Source organism: Molothrus aeneus, chromosome 1, assembly GCF_037042795.1.
Source record: "Molothrus aeneus isolate 106 chromosome 1, BPBGC_Maene_1.0, whole genome shotgun sequence".
NCBI lineage: Eukaryota > Metazoa > Chordata > Aves > Passeriformes > Icteridae > Molothrus > Molothrus aeneus.
Window position 1 is genome coordinate 34658826 of NC_089646.1, and position 19683 is coordinate 34678508.

Consider the following 19683-nt stretch of genomic DNA (forward strand, 5'->3'; position numbering starts at 1 on the left):
GGTAAGCAGAAGTGTCAGGTGATGAGAGGAGTAAATAGCAGTACAGAACAGAAGAAAGTGTAAAGGTCCAACTTTGCTCCACAGTCAACACTGATGAGACAAAAAAAAAATAATTCCAAGCCTGGATTTGCATGATGTTTTTTCAATCATGAAAGGATGAACAATCCCTCACAAGTGTCTTCCCAAAATAGAGATACTGGAAGGTTTGGGTTTTTAATTCCTGCCTCTGCAATTTACTATCTTGTATCAATTTCCCAAAACAGAACTAGTATGTGGGCTCTTCCCAACCTCCTCTCTTCAGTTCTCTCTTCTCCCAACTACCTGCAGCTCTGCAGGCTTCTGAAAGAAACAATAACCTGGTCTTCATTTACAATTAATATTTTTAAATTACATGCAGAAAGATCAGCATGAATTGTTCCTAATTATCAATATAGCAATTCTAATGGCATACAATGAGGGCATAATAAATTTTAAATTATTACACCATGCAAGCTGACAATGCTTTCTAGAGAGCTGTGTACCCAATTCTGTGCTATGGTTCTAGTCACACAACACCATAGAGATTATGAGCAAATACTAACAGGCTTTCAATATGTATGCACACCTGCTACTACAGAACAAGCAATTGCAAAACTGTGTGTTTGGGCTCAATCTTGAATTCATGAGGTATCAAGTGTTTTTAGTAGCCGCTTACACCATTGTGGGCAAAACTCCAGTCTTTTCCATTATTAAGGAGTTGTGCTTTGTGGGGCAGAGCAAAGGGATTTGGTTTCCAAATGCAGATATTATGGCTTCCATACAGGCAGGGTCAGAGAAAAGGCATTCCCTCATTTCCAGAATGTTTGGTGGTAGTAAGCAATCCTGTGGCTGGAACACTGTGCCATTAGCAGGAACAGAAGAGTTTACTAACTGTACACCCACTACATTTCTGAGGTCAGTGGGATCAAGTAGAAGTAGGGTGACAATGCTACAGGAACTACACTTCCTATATAAAAAAGAAATATAGGAAGAAGTCAGGTCACCACTGAGAAAAAAAAATGCAGCTATCAATTAATCCAATGCATCTCCAGAACATTCATCAAGTTTATAAATGCATGTCATTTTTGTTATATTTGCTTCAATATTTGAAAGGCATTTGAGGCCATATAAACAATTCAGATATAGCAAGAGCAGATTCAGAAGCTCTTGCCCATCTCTTTCACAATCATTTCTAACTCAGAGTTATGAAAATGGCTGCGGAAATAAAATTCTTCAGGTAAAGGCTGCTCAAAGGCTTTTTTTTTTTAGACTTCATTAAAATCTAACCACTTAATATTAAAATATAAGAGTGCAACCAAAAATATCCACAGAAAGTAGCAGCAACAACAAATTCCTTTTCCCCATCCTGTGCATTCAACTATTGTTACATACCTGAACAAGCTCTTGGTATTTACCCTGACTCTGGAAGCAGGTTGAGCAAGCCACTGAAACTCCCTGGCATATAACTATGTCCCAGCTCACAGTATCCAACACAGACTTTATCTCCCCACTCAGTCTGGTCTAAAGAGAGCCCTGGGTGGCTGCCCCATGGTAACTGTCAGCAAAGATGAAGTATTTGCTTTGTTCTGATGGAAGGCTCTTCACAATCACACACACACACAAAAAACCTGAAAATTAAAAAAAAAATCTGCCAGGAAGAAAGGGCTTATTCTGGATACATGAAATGAGAACACTAGGCACAGGTAGTTAAATCTCTAGAGAGGTCTCTTAAGACAGAGACCAAAGTCTGGAAGCCCTGTCAAGAATGGCTGCTGAAGATAAAACATAGATAAAACATGAGGACTGATATAGCTATAGTGTCAGCATTTCTCATCTATAAGAGAGTGTTCAGTCAATTTATGAGATTTTCCAAGACAAAAAGAAAATACAGTTATTACCAATGCTACTACTGTGTGCAAAGAGTCCTACAGCACAACTAGAAAGCCTCTCTCAAGTACAGCAAGTGCTCACAATGAGCCCAGGAAAATGAAGACTCCCTAGAGAAGTGCTGCAAAATGGAAGTACATACAAAAAACTCTATGTAACATTTTCTTCCCACCCTCCTCACTCACCACACCACTACCTTACCTCATGGAGCATGGAGCACTTATAATTACAGTAAGGATCACAGTCTTCCTAGTTCCTCCCTGGAAGGATCTGCAGCCATGGATTTTATTTTAAAAACATTTAAGCTTTCCTTTTCCCTCCAAATATCACAGTAGTTACAAGCAATTTTTAGTGAATTTGTTACTGTCAGCTGCCTGGTCCATGCTGCCACATCCATGGCACTCTGCATTTGATGAATAACCCTCAGCCTGGGCACACAGAGCAGCATACTTCTGAGCCTCTGCCCCTTTCTGTGCTGCCACTGCTGTGGAAATTTTTCACTCCCCTTTCACAAATCCGTCTTCTTCACATTAACGTACTTATTAAGTGAGCAGGAAGCTCTTGCAATATGGCCCAAAACAATTTATGGGAAAGAGCAGTTATTTGGGGTTTTCCTTAGTGGTTTTTCACACATCTTTCTCCATATTCTACTCTATGCAAAAGAAAAAACAAAAAAGTTCAGACAACAAAAACTCAATTCCTCAGGAGAAAGAGGAATCCTTTGCAGATACCCCCAGAGCTTAACAGGATAAACAGAAAAGCTCCCTGGTCCCAAACTGAAATAAAGATGAGTATGCGCATGATTCACTGTTATTTTCTGCATCAAAACTGAGATCTTAACAACTCTCACATCACCCAGTTAACCCAGTATAACCATCAGGTAGCAGACTCTCCTCAACTTAACAGCAAGTTAAAGAAACTGTAACGCCTCTCCAAAATATTGCTACAAAACCAGGTAAACTTCAAGGGCTTCCCTGTAAATTTGTCGTCAGATTTACTTGTGTCAATGTCAGTTCTTTGATCTGAAAACAAAGGAACTAAGGGTAGGCTTCAGTAATCTGGTATGCAGCTTTCACCTGCCAGCAGGCAAACGTCTGAAGTCTACATTTAAATGAATTTAGAGGTCACTTCCACAGTACTGATACACACACTCTGATGAACATACACAGCAGGATGACATCACAATAAATGACTGAAATAATTAAATAGCATTGTTTTTGACACTGAATGTCCCTAAGGGGCTAACATTCTTGTATCTCATAGCAGAGAAACTGGATCTCTTGCATCCTAAATGTACCACCTCCCTGTTTCTGGGTTATGGCTTCTATTGGGGTAATTCTCAGAAAGTAAGATAGTGACTACATTACATACTGCTGGAGAAACAGGTGATGCTCCCTTCCACTTCATACTGGGGTATTTAGAGGTTCAAATTTTATTCACAGAGTATTTATTATCTGTCAAAATATGATGGGAAAAAAAATTAAAGTACTTGGGCCAGGTATCTCAGAAGTGTCCAAATATTCTCTAAAACTATGAAAAGATTTTGTTGGACCAGTTTCAGCAATGGCAGTATTTAAAAATGAAATTGCTCAGCTTTTCACAAAAAAAATCTTAATAAATAAGATGGCATTAATTAGCACACAGTGAAATCTTCCTCAAAATCAGAAGAAATGTTTCAAAATTCATCCACAATCAAGTGGAATCAGATCTTTGTACATAAAGAACTGACCAACTTGGCTTCAAAATCCCATTCAATTTCTCCCTTAAACTGGTAAATTTCTTCTTCTGTGTCTACTCCACCCTTTGTAACACAAAATGGAACATTAAAAAGATACGACTAACGCCTGTATTTAATTCAGTTCAGTCTTTAATGAATTATAGTGTCTAAAATGAAACTGCACAGTAGTAATATACTCCATCCTGTGCACTTAGGAGAGACACAACAAGTGCAGTGTCATCAGCATCTCTCGTGAAAAAATCCATTCCCCTTGTTTATCACAGCACAAAGTTAAGAAAGAGCCTTGTAAGAATTCAGGGAACACCAATATTAATAGCCAAGAAAAAAATCATTAAACCATAAACTGGAATACTTCTTCTATTCTACAGCTCTGAATATTGGTCCATCATCTCATAACTAAAGTATAATAAACTGTATGTACTCTCCCAGAGCATTTCTAAAGGTCTCAAGATGGAATTAGGCACTGGGTAACAGGAATTGGTTGTTTAATTTTTAATGTGAAGTTATTCACTGAGACAGTCCTTTAAAACCAAGGACCCTTTATTATTAAACACAGCTGATGTATCAAATCAATTCTCTAATTGTCACCATTTCAAATTAACACTAAAATCTTTGTCTCTGCCTTTCTCAAAGTGTACAGAGCAGCTATTTTCTTAGATGGTTATCATCCAAATTTTGAATAACTGGTGCTTACTACAGATAAAATTAATTCTCAGTGAAAAACAGCTTTTCAAGAAAAATTATAATTAAAGGAAAAAATACCAGATTCAGGAGCAATATAAAATGTATACTGCAATCAGCAGGCCTGTAGTGCTTCCTTCTTCTGCATTAAAGTATTTTGCAGCTTGACACAAAATACTTCTGATAACTTGTTTACATTTGCATTATATTCTAGAAGAGGAAGGAATGGTAGGTAAGACCATCTCAGATTGAACAGATGTTTCTTCATCTTCTGGCATCACCCCTTCCTCAAATTATTTTTTACTATCTATTATTGTTTTTTTATCCAATTTCATATTCCTCAAGAAATGAAATGAAAAAAGATAATTTGACTGCCAGACACCTGATTATTTTTCAGTTCTCATAAGAACTGGAGATTAGCTACGAAAACATCCTCTCAAAGCCTGAAGTGCAGACATGATAATCACTATAAATTTCACCACAAAGGTAAATATGTCCTACACAAGTGAAGTGTAATGCCACTGCTACAAGTTACCTGATGTTTCCTCAGGTTTTTATTTTCCAGCTCTTTTGTAGACCTGCTGGCATACAAGAAGAACAATCCCTGCCAGTCATATGGATACAGCACTACAATGGGCCTCACCCCAAGCTATTCCAACAAGCAGAGGAAAAATGAAAGATCCCTATCGGCTTTATGTGAGACCTTCAATCTTAAAAATGAAAAATCAGTTTGCAGCATGTTCACAGATATTTGCTTTCAGTCCTTCCTTCACAGAAAATATATGACTCAGGCTTTACACCATCAAACACTTTAGATCTTATCCTCCATGTACTTGGTAAACTCAGAGCAAGAAAAAATTTCATGTCAGAGAAGTACGAAAAAAATTGTTTAAGTCTAATTTTAATGGCAATTCCATTTTCCTCCATACAATTAGTATATTCTAGAATTTGTTGTAAGAGTTGCATTTACACTTTATCACAACCTATATTTAAGCCCAAAGAGCAAAAGAAGCCATACTTGTAAATGCAAAGTTATCCAAAAACCGGCTCTGCTCAAGATCACATGTGAGGGAAAACAGTGCTCATTAGATCTTTTAGTGAAAAAAAGACTTTATTTGATAGAAATGCCTTCCTGACATGGAAGGCCCTTCCTCACCATATCAACTTGCAAAGCAAATAACCAACATCCTTGGAAAACAGATCCTTCCACTTTGCTGTGAAATGCATTTTAAATAAGAAACAAAAACTACAGTTGCAGAAGTACTGGGCAGAGGATGAACTTTAGCTAAATGTAGCTGTAAATTGCTTTTAATGAACAACAATTAGTACTCCTGCTGAGGCAAATGCACATATTTGCTTATTTTGCAAGGACACACATTCATGCACATTAGTGACACATAAGTATGGCTCTGTCCTCTGATTTCCAGACCCTGGTGAGAGCACTCCATGTACCTACCTGCCACACCACTCCTGGTGTAAAAAGCCTGAGGTTATAATCTACCACCTTTTCAAAACAGCCGGCCTCAACTCCAAATGTTAAATTACACACTGAGCAAATGGTAAGGGAAAGTTACATGATGGCAGCCACTTAAACTACATTCACACTCTCGTGAAGAGAACACAACCTGTCATACAGACTTGGGTTTCCAGGCCTTGCACAGATTCTGGTGTGTAGCCCCTCATCCTCATCTTAAGCAACAAACAACAGTTGTATCTTTTTATGCTTGTTTTACACAACATGTGGTCAGCTCCAATATAGAAGCTGCCACCTCTGTCAGACTGCACTTCATCCAAGCCTGGGCAACACAGCAGTGGGGAGCAAAGCCCACATTTTAGCAACACCAAATGACATTTTAGCATGTGCTCACAGCCAGTGCATCATTCAACACCTGTAACTATCAAGGTGAGGACACCACACTGTTATTAGCATGCCTGAGAAAATATTGAAAGTGACAACTTTAAGAAAGCTACATGCATTCAGCCAATGGCTTATCCAACTACTTGAGCTCTTTGCTGGGGAATCTGGCCTCTTGACTGCATAATATTAAGAACTGAAGTCACTGAAGGCAGCAGACGTCAAAGCAACCACCAAACATGGAAACTCATAAGAGTCTTTCTCTCTCCATATGACCTGAACTTTCCAGATGGGTAGTATTTTATATGCAAAGTTTTGGTCTGTCTTCTGCAATTATTCTTTTATGGAGAAGTTTTATTTTTCCTGATAATCCAACCACTTACAAAAGCAGCTGCCTCTGCTCCCACAGCAAGCACTGTTCTGTTGCAGGACCCATCCTAGTATTTGGGAATCAGTCAAGCTTGATTAGAAGCTCTCAATTCCAACAGCAATACTATAAAAATACTCCAATGAAAGCTGTTCAGCATTGGGACTTCTTGCAAGCTTATAATGAAATGTTCAGCAACAGTTGATCACCTTTTTTTGTGCAATTACTGTATAAGCAGATGGTCTTTTTTGTTCCCTTCAAATTCCAGTAGTTTCAGTGAAATACAATTCTAAAACTCTACTTCTAGGTAAGAGTGTCTTCAGACACACATTTGTTTTGTCTCTCTTTCTATCCACTCTTTCACCTCTTCTAGCCCACCACCACATGTTTGGACACTGATTTCATTTGCACCTATTTCCTCAATGCTTGATGAGCCTCAGGAGAAGCTGGATTGCTCATATCAGCCAAAGAGCTACACTGGCACATACACCACATCAGCACTTACCATGAACCAAGTGACCACATAGTGCCTCATACAAACAGCAACCTCGCCTGATTTTAAAGTATTTTACTACAGATACCATGCAAAATTTAAAATAAGTAAATGTTGTCAAAATCTGATGAAGAGATTCAGTTTAAATATTGGTCCTTCAGCATGAGAGTAAACTTGGTCTTAGCAACTAAGGAGCTACCTGACTCCACTCTAAAGAGTGCAGTTCAACTGCAGACAGATTGAGGGAGAAACAAATTGAGGGAAATTCTCAAAATTCCCCAAAAGACTAAAGTATATTTTCAGAAACACTCTGTGGAAGCAGTTGTGCTGGTCCCAACATCACAGCTGAAGACACTATGGGACTGCAGAAATACAACAAAGTTTGCCAGATTGTCACAGCTGAGTATGTGGCAGTCGAAAATAGGTGGGTTTGGGGGTCTTTTAGCTCCTCTCTTGACATTACTTAGGGGAGTTGAGTCCATTCCATTTGACAGTCTGAATCTGGCTAATTGTAGTAAATTTGGCCTTTTTCTCATGGACTAGAGATGTCAGAAAAGTCAACCAAACTACCTGCAAGGGGTCAGAGCAGACAAAACCGAGAGGCAGGGAGACAGCCTAGCAAGGCAGGCCAAAAGCCCCCCTTCTCAGCACACTTGCAGAGAAGGTAACGGCACTTCAGGTTGCTTGGACAACGTGCCGGCAGAAAAAGCTGACAGAGAGGCATTTACAAATCGGCAGTTTTAAATCAACATCCATTTCCAGCTGTGAGCCACAGAAAATGTGAGTACGCTGTTTAGTAGCATTGTTACGGACTGCAGAACACAGTCTCATTGCAGAGGACACCAGTAGGGCCTGGCCTGCCCTATGAATGACCCCAGAGCAGTGCTCCCGAGTGAGCCCAGTTCTTCACAAGTCTTTGATCTATAAATGCAAAACCCAAAAAGAAGCTGATGTGTTGATGCACACCCAGCACCACCTTAGAGCTGAATACTTCATCCAATGGCCACAACTCTCCCACATGATACTTTTTCAAGTAACCAGTATGTTCTTACTTGGTCACTAAGATGTAGGTGGAAAAAAACAAAACCCAAACTACACTACTGTACACTGAATTATTTCATTAAAATATGATTATTCATTAGTTTTATAAGCAAAGAAAGCAGCTGCAGAGTTGCTCAGAAATGCCTGCACAATGCCACAACAGAATGACAGAACAAGTAAGGCTGGAAGGGACGACAGCGGGTCATCTTAAGCAGGGTCATCCTAGAGCACATGGCACAGGATTGTATTCAGATGGCTCTTGAGTATCTCCAGCGAAGGAGACTCCACTACCACTCTGGGCAACTTGTTCCAGTGAGTAGGCTCCCACATGATAGAGAAGTACTTCCTCATGTTCAGGTGAGAATTCCTGTGCATCACTTTCTTCCTATTGTCTCTTTTCCTATTTCCTTATGCTAAGCTGAGTTTTTTTTCCAAAGGCTGACAAAAAAAAAACAACACCAAAATCCCTTGATTAAGTGTTTGCTCCCACTTTTCAGATACACAGTACAGCTCTGTGAAACGAGCACATTCCTACCAGCGCTCCACTGATGATGCGACAGATTATCCCATCCCGTGAGAGGTGGCAGAGCAGCAGCACTGCAGCAGCCAGACCACCTAGAGCCTGTGCCATATAAACCTCCCCACACACAGCTGTTTGCAGCATCAAGTTTATTATCTGTGCTGAAACACCGTCTGCCCAGCAATCACCCACTTCAGTTTAAACTAATAACGCAATATAACTCAATCAAGTTTTCTTTATTCCTGCAGCACATGCTGAACGTCCAAAGCAATCTATTTTTACGTGGCATGTTACTCTTTACTCCATGTGCCAAAAAATACAGTCCGTTTTTATAGCAACATATTTCAGTGCACATTTCTAGGCCTGTATGATGGCAAAAGCTGGACGCTGTTTGCATCATCATCTTCCTGCAAAAGTAATTCCAACAGAAGCTCCTATTCAGACATTTAGTCCTTTATTTCTCAGTTGCTTTCAGAAAGGTTAATCACCTTGTGGCTGACTACTTATCTGGTGACTTTTCATAGATGATCATCCTTTAGGCTGTGTCAGGAGCTCCTTGCACACACCAATCCACAGAGCTGAGCCTTCACATAAGATCGGTGTCACTGGTTCAACTCCCTCCTGATTTCCCCAGTGTCTCATACAGGTAATATAACATTGCTACATTTTGTATTCACAAACAGGTGAAGTTCAACCTGCTGTCATGCAGAGGTGAAACATTAAAAATGAAGCACAATCAACCTTTTATCATACCCCAGCCGTTTGTACTCAAATCAGCTGCTTCTGTGACACCATGTGCAGAGCCTTAGATGTGTGTCCTGGAAGCCTTGGCAAACGACACACTCTGTTAAATGTGGGCTTGCTCAATCGATAACACTCTAACTTTGAGAAAAGGTAAAAGCAATTAATACTGGCTATAGCATTAAATATATAATTATTTAAAATTACAGTATTTCAACATAAAGTTCCCTTCTGTGCAAAGAAGTCTCAGAACTGCTGATCAGGACTCAAACAGAAATGCACAGACCACACGGACAGGGCTGTATCTTCTCTGACACCCTGTGGGTTGTGGCACCTAAGAGCTGATAATCCACTCAAAGGACATGTAAGATGACTTATGAACTTTCATTTTGGGGAACTGTTTCCCATAAGCTTTTCTGGTGTAATGTGATGCACAGTATAGGAAAAGCTAAGAATCTGAGATTAAAAAAACCCAACAATATCACAATGGTATACCTGCACCATGTCAAGCCATAAATTACACGGTTTTGCGGTATGTGGTTTTCTTACCTCACTCTAGGCATCGTGATAATTATAAGACCCACACCTCTCATCTTGCTGACCTATAATGCTACATTAATGTAACGTTACACTCGCAATTAAAGCTAAAGTGATTTTTTTTCAGGTATTCAGGCAGGTTTATTAAAACTTCAATAAACTGAAATGCATGCTTTCGTCGTTTTGTAGCAGCACCATTTCTCCGTACTTCTAGTGAAACACGTAGTCCCTAGGTACTTAAAACTTCTGTATTTTTTCTCCTAGTTTTAAAAGTTAGTCTGCATCAAAGGAGTACCTCGTTTTTTGACAGTTTAAGAGCTGTATTTTACTAACAAAAAAAGAAAGTCGGGAAGATGCAGCTGGGAAGCAAGTAGCGCAACAGCCAAGGCAGCACACCTGCCGAGGCGGGAAGGTGCAGGGAGGCGGCAGTGCCGCGCCCGGCTGCGGACGAGATGCTTTTGCCGGCGGACCCTACGCTCCAGCACGCCTGAGGCCCGGCCGGGCGCGGGCAGGCCGGTCCCGCCGGAACGGGGAGAGGGAGAGTTGGCGCCCGCGGCCGGCCGGGAGCCGCGCCGCCCCCTCCTCCCCCTGGGCGCCGCCCGCGCCGCCGAGGGGCGGCCCCGGCGCCCCTGCGCACGCTCCCGCCCGCCGCCCATGAGGCGCCCGCGCCGGGAAGGCACTGACGAGTCATCGCCCCGCCGCGTTCCCGCCCCCGCGGCCCTGGCGGGACGGGCGGCGGAGGGGAGCGCGGGGCGGCGGCCGCGAGGGGAGCCTGCAGGTGATGCTCCGGCGCGGCCGGGCCTGGGCTCTGCGGCTCGGGGCGGCGGGTCCCAGCCGGTGCGGCCGCCTTCTTCTCCCGCCCGGCCGACCCCGGGGGCTGCGCCGGCCCCGCCGCCGGGCGCTCCCTCCACGCCCACCGCGCCGCCGGCCCTGGGCTCCTGCACGCCGGTGCCCCCGCCGAGAGGCTCCTCCCGCGCTGCGGCGGCCGGAGCGCGACCCGTGCTCGCCGCCACACCTAGCAACAGCGCTGACAGGACGCAGTGGCGGCGGCGGGAGGAGGAGGAGGAGGAGGAAGCGGAATGGCTGCCGCGGCGGCGGCTCCCTCCCTCCCCGGAGCCCTGACAGCCAGCGCCGGGGCGGAAGCAGCAGGCGGCGTGCTGTGCCCGTCCTCCTCCCTCCTCCTCCACCGCCGCCTCCTCCTCCGGGCTCCTGCGCTCCCTCCTGCCAATGCAAACTAACTCCCCCTCGCCAGGGCCGGCGGGCTGCACGCCTCCCCCGCACCCACCCATGCCGGCGCGCCGCACGCCGCCGCCTCCCCGAAGAGCGCTCCACGTCGCCCGCAGGACCCGCTCCTGCCACTCCACGCCCGCCGACCCTCCTCCCCCGGCGGCCGCCGCGCCCCGGCTCCCGCTGCACCTTGTGCCCCCCACCCCGCCCCGCGCCGCCGCCGCCGCACACGCGGCCCCCGCGCACCCCGCCCGCCCTGCCGTGCCCCAGCCGCGGCCCCGCGGGCACTCACCGATGTGGTTGTCCTCGATGTGCTCGATGAGCTCTGCCAGGGTTGGGAAGTGGAGCCCGCAGCCCCCGAACCTGCAGGCGTTGGAGAAGAAGGAGGCGGCGGCGATGCCTGTCATGGTTTTACATCGAGATCCCCCTGCGGTGCCTGCTCTGCCAGGGCCGGCGGCGGCAGGGCGGGGAGAGGCGGGGGCAGGGGGGGAACGGGACGGAGAGAGAGAGAGATGGGGAGCGAGAGAGAGGGTGGGGGTGGGGAGGTGGAGGAGGAGGTGGCGGCGGCGGCGGCAGCAGCGGCAGCAGCAGCAGCAGCGTCGGGAGCGGCGGAGGGGAGGGACGGGCTGGGTGGGGGGAGATGAGGCAGCCGCAGCTGGGAGGAGGGACCAGCGCGGCTCTGTAACAGCTGTGCTGCCCCGGCGGCGGCCGCCGGCGGCGGGAGGAGCAGGGCACCCGCGCCGCCCTCCGCCGCCGGGGGACACCGCGCCGCCTCGTCCGGCCCCGCGCGGGGCTGGGGCAGCGGGGAGAACTTTCCCCCTCAGCCTCTCGGAGGCAGCGGCGGGGCTGGGGTCTGCTCCTGCGGCCGGCGGGGCGAGGGGAGATGCTCCGGGGCAGTTGCTGGGGCCGGGAAGGTGGTGCCCGCCCCGGAGGGCTCACCCAGCCGCCCGGACTTGGCTCCTAACGCGGCTGTCACTTCCACCCGCCCGGGGCGGGGAGCAACCAGCCCTCGCCGAGGTCGCTAAACTGATGGGCGGTCGCTCCTTCCCCAAGGGGGACCGAGGCCGCCGAACACAACCTCCACCTGCTCGGCGACGAGCCGCAGGCCCTGGGCACCTGCTTGAGGTACCGCGGTCCCCCCGGCGCCGGGCGGGCTACGCTCCCTCTGGCCCCGGAGCCGCCGGTCACAGATCCCCGTGCCAGACCCTTCCCGTCCCGCTGAGGCGGGTCAGAGGTGTCAGACTGCGGCCCTGGGGAGAAGAGTTAAACAGGAGTCGCGCACACATCGCTCCCAAATCCTATTTTGACTCTGTCTCCAGAAAGCTATTCAGCAGAGAGGCTGACTGATTAATTGATTTTAATGAAGGTCTCCCTAGGCTCAAATTCGCAGACAGCTTTATTTAAAATTAAAAGAAAAAAAAAAAAAAACAGATCGCTTGTCAGGAAGGCTCTCCTTCCCCCCTCCCCCCCCTTCTTCTGTTTTATATTAATCTTTTTTCTATAATTACAAGATTGTACAACATTGTTAATAGTTTTGAGCAAAAGTGGTGCTAAAAAAAGCCTCAGAATCTGCATGAGACTCTGAATTGCATGGACATAAGTGGTTCCACTGATCCTGCTGACAGATTACAGTTCCAAGCTGTTATCTCTGTAGAATCAAGCATGTGCACAAGAATAAGCCTAGCCCTTGCATATCTTGTTACCTGTATTGCAGGTAAGGATGTTCCCAGCGTTGCTGTGGGAGCCAAAGAGTAGCAAATCCTAAAAATGCAGTAGAATTGTTAGTGAATAAAAAAATGAGTGTTTGCCTATTTCCTTAAAGGACAAAAGTTCTTGGAGCTAGTTCCTGGTATCCTGTATATCAGAGAGCTCATCATTTGTGTTGAGAAAACAAGCTTTAGCTTGCAGTTTATTTTAGTCATTTTCTTACGTGTTCACTTTAATATTTTTCTGATGTTTTTCCCTCGTCCACTTCTATTTTTCTGGATGTATAAACCCACTCATCTTAGTTTACATCAAAACAAACAAAGCAAAGACAAAGCCTTTCCAGAAAAATACAATGTGGAGAGATGCCTTCTCTTACTTCAACACTCCACCCAAGCTGGAGTTTGTAAATAGAATTTTCATAGCCATGAGATGCTGAAACACAGAACTATTGCACTTTAAAAAAGAATAGTAGCATGGACACATGATAGTCCACAGTATGTTTTCAAGGTTCACTGTGGTCAGTGTATAGTTTAGAAGGTTGGAAAACTGCTGCTTTGGGGCATTTTATGGGAATGAATCATTCTTTTGAATAATACAGAGGCACATCTGTCATTTGGTCCACCTGTTTCAAGCCTAGCTACTTCACATTTTACTATTTTTTAAATTTCTTCACTGTCTTTCTGGTGTTACAAAAGGAATTTGCTCACGGTGAGTTGACTCAGCGAAGGAGGAGTTGTTCCTATCTAAGATGATCATCCTGGAAACTCATGCCACACAAGCTGCTGTCATGAATAATACCACAAAGTCAGGTTTGTGGAAGTGCCCTTGTAACCAAGACATAAACAAACAAATGAGTGTGGAAGAGGAGTGAAAAAGGAAGATAAGCATCTTCCCCAGTAAATTGCAGGTTTAGAGACTAATTGTAGAACCAAACACCTAGGCCTTTTAAATGTACAAGTAAACGTTGTCTTGGTGTCATTTACCAGCATAATTCAAATAGAAATTTTCTAAGGCAGTAAATCAAGATTAATCAGAATTGGTATTAAATATGAGAATTTCACGTAGCTAATCTATCAAGGTCAACAGATAGTGATTTAGTCTGTTATGAAACATAACTATGATGGATATTGTGTTGTTATCAAAACCTTTTAATAGCTATTAACAAAGACACTAGTCACCTACAAAGAAATCAAAGTATGTTTGTAACTGACAAATAATAAACATTATGGTTAACCACCTGCTAGTAACATAAAATGTAATGATTGCTTTCTGATGTGTGAACTCTTCCAGTTAGCTGCAGGTCTCTTTTCATTAATTGTTTGCTAAACTCTCAGGATTTTTGTGACCCTTTGAGATAGAGAGAGAGCTTAACTCTTGCAGCAGCCAAGTAGAGCTGGAAAGCCAGGAGTTACTGGTGTCCCATAGGGATTCCATTCATTGTCTTTTGATGAAATTACTGCTATTCCATAGGGCCTCTTTTTGCACATATTCAACTTTGATGGCTTCAGTAGAAGTTAGAACAGTTAGAATCCAAGTCCTTCATATGTTGTTTCCTATGATTTAAAAACTTGGAACACTCTCCCTGTTCTTCCACAGAGGTGGAAGGGATTTCTCCCCTACACAATAAAGGAGTTTCTGCCCCTGGTTTTGATGTCCAGGCTCATAACAGACAGGCATGAACAGACACAGTGAAGAATGCCCCCAAAATTAACTCTTCCCATCCCTGATTCACTGTCATTATCCTGTTACCATCTGTGTATTACAGACAAAATACATGATGTCCTGATAATTAGTGGTGCTTGTACAAAGATGCCCACTCTTCCTCATGTATTTTTTGGCTTTTTTTCTCTAATACCTGGGAAATGGAGTAGTTTTACTAAACTTCTTATCAGTAGTTTATCTGATCCAGTATGTTTTGAAGTCCTTTATTATGAATGATCACAGTGTGAAGAGTGTTTGTCACAGGTCAGTGTTGGGACAGGCACCATCTGACATCTTTGTTGGCAACAAGGGCAGTGGGATTGAGGGCACCTTCAGCAAGTTTGCCAATGACACACTGGAGGGAAAGTTCACCAGCTAGAGGGACCTTGACAGGCTTGAGAGATGGGCCTGTGCATTCCTGAGGGAGTTCAGCAAGGCCAAGTGCAAGGTTCTGCATATGGATCAGGGAGATGCCAGGCACAGACACAGTCTGGGCAGAGATTGGATTGCAAACAGTCCTGCAGAAAAGGACCTGAGAGTGTTGGTGGATGAGAAGTCTGACATGACCTGGCAATGTGTGCTTCATCCCAGAAAGCCAAACGTGTCCTGGGCTGCATCCTGCCTGGAATCCCTGCAGGTTGATTCTCCCTCTCTACTCTGCTCTCCTGAGTCCTCGCCCAGAGGACTGCATCCAGCTCTGGAATCCCCAACATAAGAAGGATGTGGACCTGTTGGAACAAGTGCAGAAGAAGGCCACAAAGATGGTCAGAAGGCTGGAGCACTTCTTCTATGAAGTTAAGCTGGAACTTGGGGCAGTGCAGCCTGGAGAAGAAAAGGCTTTGGGAACTCCTTTCAGTGCCTAAAAGGGGCCTATAAGAAGGTTGGAGAGGGGCTTTTGACAAGGGCATGCAGTAATAGGACAAGGGGTGGTGGCTTTAAATTGAAGAGGGTAGGTTTAGATTAGGTATTAGAAAGGAATTCTTTACTCTGAGTGTGGTGAGACACTGGCACAGGTTGCCCAGGGATGCCAACCATCTCTAGAAATGTTCAAGATCATGTTGGATGGGGCTTTGAGCAACCAGTCTAGTGGATGATGTCCTTTCCCATTTCAGAGAGAAGTCTTTAGGGTCCCTTCCAACTCAAACCATTCTATGATTTTATGGGCATTTTCTTACACAGGCTTTATTAGGATAGAGACCTCATGTATCCATATGACAAACTGCCAAAGTGCTCAGAAGCTGCCCTGTTATTTTGTTCTGTGGGAGAAATAAATGGAAATTAGGCCCAAATGATCTGTCAAGCCAGAGCTAATTGCTGGGTAGATCCAATTCAGAGGTGTTAATAGCTACTGTAAAGGATCCTTCATATAAATGGAGCTGAGAAAGAGCTCAAAGAGCTGGTAGGACCCTGTTTTATTTGTTTTTGAAGAAGTTATTTTGAAGACCCCCTAAGACCTTAGTTTAAAAGTCATTCTATCTTGGGCAGACTCTTGGGCACAGCTGAGAGCAGGACTGCATGTGAGAAGGGTGTGCTGCCATTCAGACCTCCTGTACAAGGCTGAGGCCTGATTAACTGAGTAAATTTCTAGATCATCTTATTACCTGCTTTAAAATGCGTGTCTTAGGGCTGCATATTTTCTTCACTTACCTAATATCTTTGTGCCTCATTTTAAATCCATTTTATAAAGTAAAGAACATGTTTATAGTAATTTTCCTTCAGTTCTACTTTGAACTGATGTTTTGTCGTCTTGGACCCCTTATCTCCTTAAATAGTCTGACTCTTAGACCCTTTCCAATGCCTTTTGTCTGCTGCTCTTTCTAATCAACAATTTTAACTAGTAACTTAGCAGTTAGATTGTGGTAATCAACTGCTTTAACTGCTGGGCCTTTTCTGTGGGTAGCTTACTACCAGCCACTCATACTGTTCTGGATTCCCAAAAGCCAATTATTCTGTCCTAATGCTTTCTGAAGGTTACAGGTCCAAATCTGAAAAACCTGGTAGTTGCTACAATTGGTGCTTTGAGGGTGATAAGATTTTTATTGAAGACACCAGCCCCCATTCAGATAGTAAGAAAAAAGCCAATACTTTCTTCAGAGTCTCATTTAAAGCATAGTTTAAGTACTTGTTTTCTGCTGTATTTATATTAGTTGACAACACAAATCTGTGAAATTTTTTTCAATTACTCTTTTAAAACTACATGTTCTGACTCTTACACTGCCAAAGTCATATTTGAAGATATTTACTTAAAGGAAAAAATAAACCAAGGGTAATACCATATTGCAAGGAAATGATTGGCCTCACCTTCCCTTAAATAGTTACTGATTCATTCTACAATAACATTTTAAATCATTTTATTTCTGCTTGCCTCTGCATACTGGCCATTATCAGAAATGTCACACGTATTGTGAAGATTTCATAAACAAGACATATCACTGCTGCAAAATAATTACACAAGTAAACCGTATTTTCACTGCTGCAAAATAATTACACAAGTAAACCATATTTATGCAGTTTGTGTCACGAGAATCCTATTTTTAATTTATACTGCTGAATTAGTTTTCTCTTGGCAGTGTACTGTATAGCTTCAGGGTGCAATGGAAATACAAAATGTTAAGCTGGGAAAACACTGTATTCCCCACTAGTTCCAGATGCCCCAAAACAATAGATAGAATTCCTGCTTAGTTTAACTTTCTGAGAGACTTCACATTTTCAGAGGACAAAGCTTCATATACACAGGAGATTAAACTACCTCTGTATTTCTAGTTACTTGTAGCCTATAAAAAAGAAAACTTTCTTGTTTTGACTAATTCAGAAAATTTGAAGCTAACATGATGTTATAGCATAAATTACTATTGCAGTGTTAGTCTGCCCTGGAATTATAAAATGCCAGCTATTTCAATGGTCTCTTGTAAGAGCCCACAATTACATAGGTGTTGAATAACCTACTCTCTTCTTACTATGGATTATAGCGGAATACTTTGCCAAAATCTTATATGTTGTTTTACTCAGACAATTGGGGATGATTAGCATGGCCATTTTAAAATAACTGACTAGAAAAGTAATGCAGTTTTGTAAGTTTATCTTAATGAAAGGTAAACTTGTTCTTTAAAGAAGATTAGTGGATGGAAGCTTTCATTTTTATAGTTTTTACAGCATCTTAAAACTGCAGAAATCTGTAATTTAAAATTTTTTTCCTTTTCCATTTTTACTTCCTAAATTGAGTCCTCAAGTTGTAAGCAGATTTCATGGCATTGGCTGACATCATAATTTGCAAAGTCAATTAAAAAAGACAAGTTCTTTCCAAAGTATACTGAGATTATATTATCATTTTCACAAAAAAAAAAAATCTCAAATTAGAATGAGCATTTCTTAGTGTTCTTTCTTTGGAGTAGAAATGTCATCACAAATGAAAGAGCATCAAACTCTCTTATCCTCTGGCCCTGATGATAATTTATTACACTGTAGTTACAGGGTGGTTTAAAGCAATTATAAGGCTATATCTTATATCAGTTATCTGGAGTCCAAAGACATGGGACACAAATCCCATGTGATTTTTGTGCTATGTCACGTTGTCCTTCCTTTTCACCTATTCCTCTGCCCCAAATCAAAGTTTACTTGAGAAAATCCAAGTCCTTCATTTCTGGATTTCCCAGTCACAGGGAGCTGTGCATTTTAGAGCCTGCAAATTCAGAACAGACTCTCTTCTGTTTAGCCTGAAAATTCCCTATTTAAAAATTCTTCACTGAGCCAGGAATACTGGTGACAGGGAGAATTCTGCACTGAGGCATGGATGCCAGCAGAAATCTGCTTGCTAAATCACATGTAGGGTCAGAGAATCCCTGGTGTTGGAACAGTCATTTACTCAGGGAATTCTTCCTCTTCTTAGATACATGCCTCTTCTCATTCTTAACTTAGGTGGGGGGAAAGAAGGGTTTGGCATAAAATTAACTTACAACGCTGGGGATGGATGGCAGTTTGTAAAAAAAAGAGGATCAGGTAACTTTTAACAGGAGGCTTGGCAGTTGTTGGCTGTGGAGCCTGACATAATTGGAAAGGAGATCCAGAGTTCAGAATAAGATTCATTTGCAAATGAAAGAAACGCCCATCTTAGTAAACTTCTCAAATGATCTTCTGGGATGACTGAAGTGTCAGAAGCTGAGCTGTGAGAATATTGCAAATCAGTTGCTATCACCCCCAAGAGTGTTTGTCAAATAGATATGTATTTCTTGTGACAGCTTAAATCAGAGATACAGACAGTGTGCCTGTCATCATCACATGGATTGTGAGATGTGAATATGGACACTTCAATTCTGGACAAAAGAACAAAAAGCCATCAACTAGTGGAAGTTTAGATAGTTCTCCAGTAACAGCTGAAGACTTTTTTATCTTTTTTATAAAGATTTCTCTGCCCTCCACTGAGCAGATTGCTACCCATAGTTTATGTGGAATCACCTGTTCAAATCCACAAATACATTGTATCATTGGAAGCAGATATAGAACAGGAATAAAAGAAACAAAATCTCTGGAAAATCAAAGTGGAATAGTAAAATTTTGCCATGCCAAAAATCCAGAATGAGCAAATCAGGTGAATAGTAGAGAGCTGGGAAAAAAAAAAAAAAAGCAGTGGGGAGAAAATACATGAATAGTTACAGAAACTTGGGAAAGATGATCAAGAATGGGGATCTAATACTTTCACAGACAGTATTTTATGTATGCCATCCTAGGCAAGGGATATAATTCTGTATCATATAATATATGAATACCCACTGAAGAAAAGTGGCAAGTAGACCCAAAGGCTCCATTGTTTCCTTCAGAGGAATGCACAGTTAAGAAGGCTTCAAGGACTCTTTTGATACCTTTCAATGTGTATTACATCATAAATCTTATGTTGTAAAAAAAAGAAAAGAACAAAAAGTTGACATGTTCCTACAACATTAATTCTTTCCCCCATCTTGATAACAATGTATAAGAGTTGGAAGCTGTGAGATACATAATTACTTGAAACCCACACTCGTTTTGTGTGCCTTCTGAATTCTGCACTGTGTGATCTTAGGTATTCAGCACTTTGCAGAATTTTGTTTGTAAACAGCTGCAGGAGCTCCTGCTTTACATAAACAAAAAGCTACTCATCCTAGTTGCAGAAAGTCATGGGTTTCTTTCTAAACAAACA

General features: G+C 43.1%; 1 protein-coding gene across 1 annotated transcript in view; it reads right to left on the reverse strand.

Moving 5' to 3' along the window:
• Window positions 1-11639, reverse strand: part of JAZF1 (JAZF zinc finger 1) — a 189098-nt gene extending 177459 nt beyond the window's left edge. Inside the window, exon 1 of the mRNA XM_066569158.1 lies at window positions 11398-11639. Within this exon, the coding sequence (XP_066425255.1) occupies window positions 11398-11512 (115 nt within the window). The 5' untranslated portion in view covers window positions 11513-11639. The remainder of the gene's footprint in view (window positions 1-11397) is intronic.
• Between the last annotated feature and the right edge of the window lie 8044 nt (window positions 11640-19683).